The 3,972-nt window shown below is 47.6% G+C and overlaps 1 protein-coding gene across 1 annotated transcript; it reads right to left on the bottom strand.

The window, feature by feature from the left end:
* Positions 1 to 822: 822 nt before the first annotated feature.
* LOC105519970 (protein PXR1-like) lies at positions 823 to 3,574 on the bottom strand. The gene is given in 4 exon segments (XM_011953522.1): positions 823 to 972; positions 1,335 to 1,432; positions 2,573 to 2,950; positions 3,295 to 3,574. Coding segments are annotated over 4 exon segments (906 nt in total).
* Positions 3,575 to 3,972: the final 398 nt, after the last annotated feature.

The following is a 3,972-nucleotide window of genomic DNA, read 5'->3' on the forward strand; positions in this document are numbered from 1 at the left end:
CCTCCTTTTTTCATTTTTTGTCTTCTACTCCTTTTTCTCCTCTCCTTCTTTTTTCCTCTCCCCTCCTTTTTCTCCTCTCTTCCCTCTAAACTCCTTTTTTCTCTTTCTTCTCCTCTCCTTCTCTCCTCCTTCTTTTCTTTTCTTCTCTTCTTCCTTCATTTCTCCTCCTCCTCTTTCTTTTCTCCTCCCAATCTTCTTCTCTTCCTCTCCTTCTCCTTTTCTCCTCCTCTTTCTTCTTTTTCTTCTCTTATTTTTCTCCCTTTTCTCCTTCTTCTCCCCTTTTTGTCCTCCTTCTTTTCTCCTCTTCCACCCCCTCTACTTCTTTTCTCTCTCTCCTCATCCTCCTGTTCTTTTTTCTTTTCTTTTTTTCTCTCTTCCTCCTTTTTGTCTCCTCCTCCTTTTCCTTCTTTTTTCTTCCTCCTTCATCTCCTTTCCTTCTCCTCTCCTCCTTTTTTCACCTTTTTCTCTGCTCCTACTTTCTCCTTTTTTCTCCTCCTCTCTTTTTTCTCCTCTCCTTCTCCTCCTACTGTCCTTTCCCTCCACCAGTTCTCTTTCTCCTTTTTTCCTCCTCTTTTTCTTCTTCTCCCCTTCTGCTTATTCTCCCTTCCTCCTTTCCTCCTCCTCCTTCATTCCTCCTCTTTTCTTCCTTTCCTCATTTCTCTCCTCACCTCTTCCTTCTCCTTCTGTTCCATCTCCTCCTCTCCTCCTTCTCTCCTCCTCCTTCTTTTTCTTCTCTCCTGTTCATCCTTTTTTTCTTTCCTCCTCTTCTTCTCCTCTTCCTACTCTACTTCTCTTCCTCTTTGTTTTCCTTTTCTGCTTCTCCTATTTTTCTCTTTTTGTCCTTTTCTTTTTCTTCTCTGTGCCTCCTCTTACTCCTCCTCCTCTTCTCCACTTCCTCCTTTTCCTCTCCTCCTTCTCATTCTTTTCCTTTTCCTCCTCTTCTGCTTTTTCTTTTTTTCTTCTCTTCTTCTCCTCCTGTCCTCCTTCTTTTCTCCTTTTCTTTCTTTCCTCCTTCTCTCCTCCTCTACTTTTCCTTCTCCTCTTCTCTTCCTCCTTCTACTCCTTCTGCTTTTTCTCCTCCTTCTTCTCCCCCTTTTTTGTAATGCACTCCTTTTTCTTCTCCTCCATCTCCTCTCCTCCACCTCTTTCTTTTATTTGTTTCCTCTCCTTTCCTCCTCCTCCTCCCCCTCCTCCTCCTTCTTCTTCTCCTCCTCTTCCTCCCTCTCTTCCTTCTCTTCTCCTCCTCATCTCCTCCTCCTTTTCTTATTTCTCCTTTTACTCCTCTTTTCCTTTTTTCTTCCTCTCCTTCTTCTCCTTGTCAGTCTCCTCTTCACCTCCTCATCCTGCTTTTCCTTTTCCTGCTGCTCCTTCTCTTCTTTTTCTTTTTTCCTCCTTCTTTTCTCCTCTTTTTCCTATATCTCTCCTGCTTTTCTCCACCTCCTTTCTTCCTACTCTTTTTCTCCTCCTCTTCTCATTCTCTTCTTCTTTTCCTCCTCCTCCTTTTCTCCTCCTTTTCCTCCTTCTTGTCCTCTCCTCTTTTTCCTTCTCCTCTTCTCCTCCTTCTTTTTCTTCTCTTCCCCCTCCTACTCTCCTACTTATTTTCCTCCTCTCCTCCTTTTTCTTTTGTCTTCTCTGTTTTTTCTCCTCTTTTCATTCTCTTCTCCTTTTCCTCTTCTCCTCCTCCTTCTTCTTTTTTCCTCCTCCTCCTCTTCTTCTCTTTCTTCCTTCCCCCCCTTTCCTCCTCTCCTCCTCCTCCTTCTCCTCTTCTCCTCCTCTTTCTCTTTTTTCTCCTCTTCTTCTCCATCTTATCTCCTCCTGCCAGCTTCTTTTTTCTCCTCTCCTCTTCTGGTCCCGTTATTCTCCTCATCTGTTTTGTTTTCTCTACTTCCTGTCTTCTTACTATCTTCTTCTCATTTTCTCCTCCTCTTCATTTGTTCTTCTTTCACTTCCTCTTCCCCTTTTTCTTGTTTTTCCTCTTCTCCTCTTCTTCTTTGTTCCTCCTTTTCTTTCTCCACCCTCCACCCTTATTCCTCCTCTTACCAAGCCACTGGCCATTCCAAGCAGCACTCAGCACACCTAGCCACAATCTCTGCTGCACTGTGCTAGCAAGACCTGCTGTGCATCTATATTAACTTTTACAGGATAGGAATCTGGCCAACCCAGGCAGATAATATATATATTGTGTGTGTGTAAATAATACGTATGTGTGTGTGTGTGTATGTGTATGTGTGTATATGTGTGTGTATGTGTGTGTGTGTGTGTGTGTATATATATATATATATATAGAGAGAGAGAGAGAGAGAGAGAGCTGACGAAAGGGCCTTGATCTGTCACCCAGTCTGGGGTGCAGTGGCACAAGATTATGATTCACTGTAGCCTTAAGGGATCATCTTACCTCAGCCTTCCGAGTAGCTGAGATTACAGGTGTGGCCTGCCACAGCTGTCTAAATGTCTTTTGTAGTGACGGGGTCTAACCACGTTACCCAGGCTGGTCTGAAACTTCTGGGCACAAGTGCTCTGCCTGCCTTGGCTTCCCGAAATACTGGGGTGAATTTATTTGTTATAGCCTCACCGGGACTCGGATGGTGCAAGCCTCCTAGGCCAGAAACATCTTTCCAACGCTGCTCTCCTACTTCTGCCCTCTGTCTCCCTGCATTCTTTCCCTGTGGAATGAGGGATTTTCCTTCCATGGCCTTTCCAGTACCTCTCTGGCAGGAAAGCCTGAAAACTAGGGCTCCTGCTTTCCCCTGCAGCCGCAAAGCAAGGGGTTGCTGGCCAGAAGGTGGCCTCCTGGAGTGCTGTCGCCAGAGTGTTCGGTGGAAGCCACTGCAGCACCCTGCTCTGCGGATTTGAAATTCCTGGGCAGAGGACACTAGCGTCGAGGGGGCAGCAGGCAGCCCTGCGTCCTGGCCCTTTCCTGGCTGGTGGTGGTGGTGTGCTGGACTACAACCTAGGGCACCCAGGAAAGAAGGGGAGCACGGCCTGGCCATGGAGACGCCTGTCGTTCCTCACTCCTCCGTTGACGGGGTGTGTGTTTTACAGGGATCCGTCGGTGTGGACTGCACCTTCCTTGCACGAGTTGGGGGCTGGGTGCCGGGTGCCATCGTGAGTCCAGGAAAAAGGCGGGAGGGCCATCTCCCGCTGGAAAAATCTGTGGCTATTTCCGGGGCTTTTCTTTATCCTCCCAAACCAGCCTGCAGCCTAGTGTCCCTTCCTCTGTCCCCAACATCTGCCTCTGCCTGGGCCCCCTCCTCCATTTCCCACTGGTGTCTCTTATAAAACTACCACCCTTACGTTGGCTAAGGAGCAGGCGAGGTCCTTCCCGTCGCCAACGCCCTTCCTGGGAAGAGGGGCGTTTTCTGGGCCGAGGGCACATCGAGGATGTCAACCACTCCTTGACGTGAGGACGAAGCACAGCGTCCATTCCACTTCCTTTCCAGGCAGGGCGGAGACCTACAGAGCTCGGGGACCCCGCCCGGCGCAGAACGCGCTGGCCAGTGGCAGACTTGGCAAGCGCCCTGGGCACCTGGCGACCCTTGTCAGCGCTGCATCCATGACAGGTTGTAAATGACATGGAAAGAAATTTTTCCTGCTCAGCGGATTTGTCCTGCCTCTCTCCTTACTGGGTAGGAGATAGAACAGGAGCCTAGATCCGGGGTTCACATTCCATTACAAAACTACAGAGCTTCGGAGCTAGCAGCAGCACACATTCGGGGAATATTGGAGGGATTTTCTTCTTCTTTTGCGGGTGGTGATGTTAGTGGTTGTGGAGAGAGATAGAAGAATGAATAAAAAGTATAACGATTTGGTAGGCCGAAAATCCTGTCTGGGATTTTCATTAATAGAAAATTAAACTCTCGTTCTTGCTTAAGAGTTTAGACTCAAGCTTATCCCTTTCAAAGTCAATAAAAACAAAGTTTGCCTGTTAGAAGACAATGCTGAAAATAGTGAGACACTTCTGTCTGGTGGAAA

Source organism: Colobus angolensis, unplaced genomic scaffold (assembly GCF_000951035.1).
Source record: "Colobus angolensis palliatus isolate OR3802 unplaced genomic scaffold, Cang.pa_1.0 Scaffold365, whole genome shotgun sequence".
NCBI classification, from domain to species: Eukaryota; Metazoa; Chordata; class Mammalia; order Primates; family Cercopithecidae; genus Colobus; species Colobus angolensis.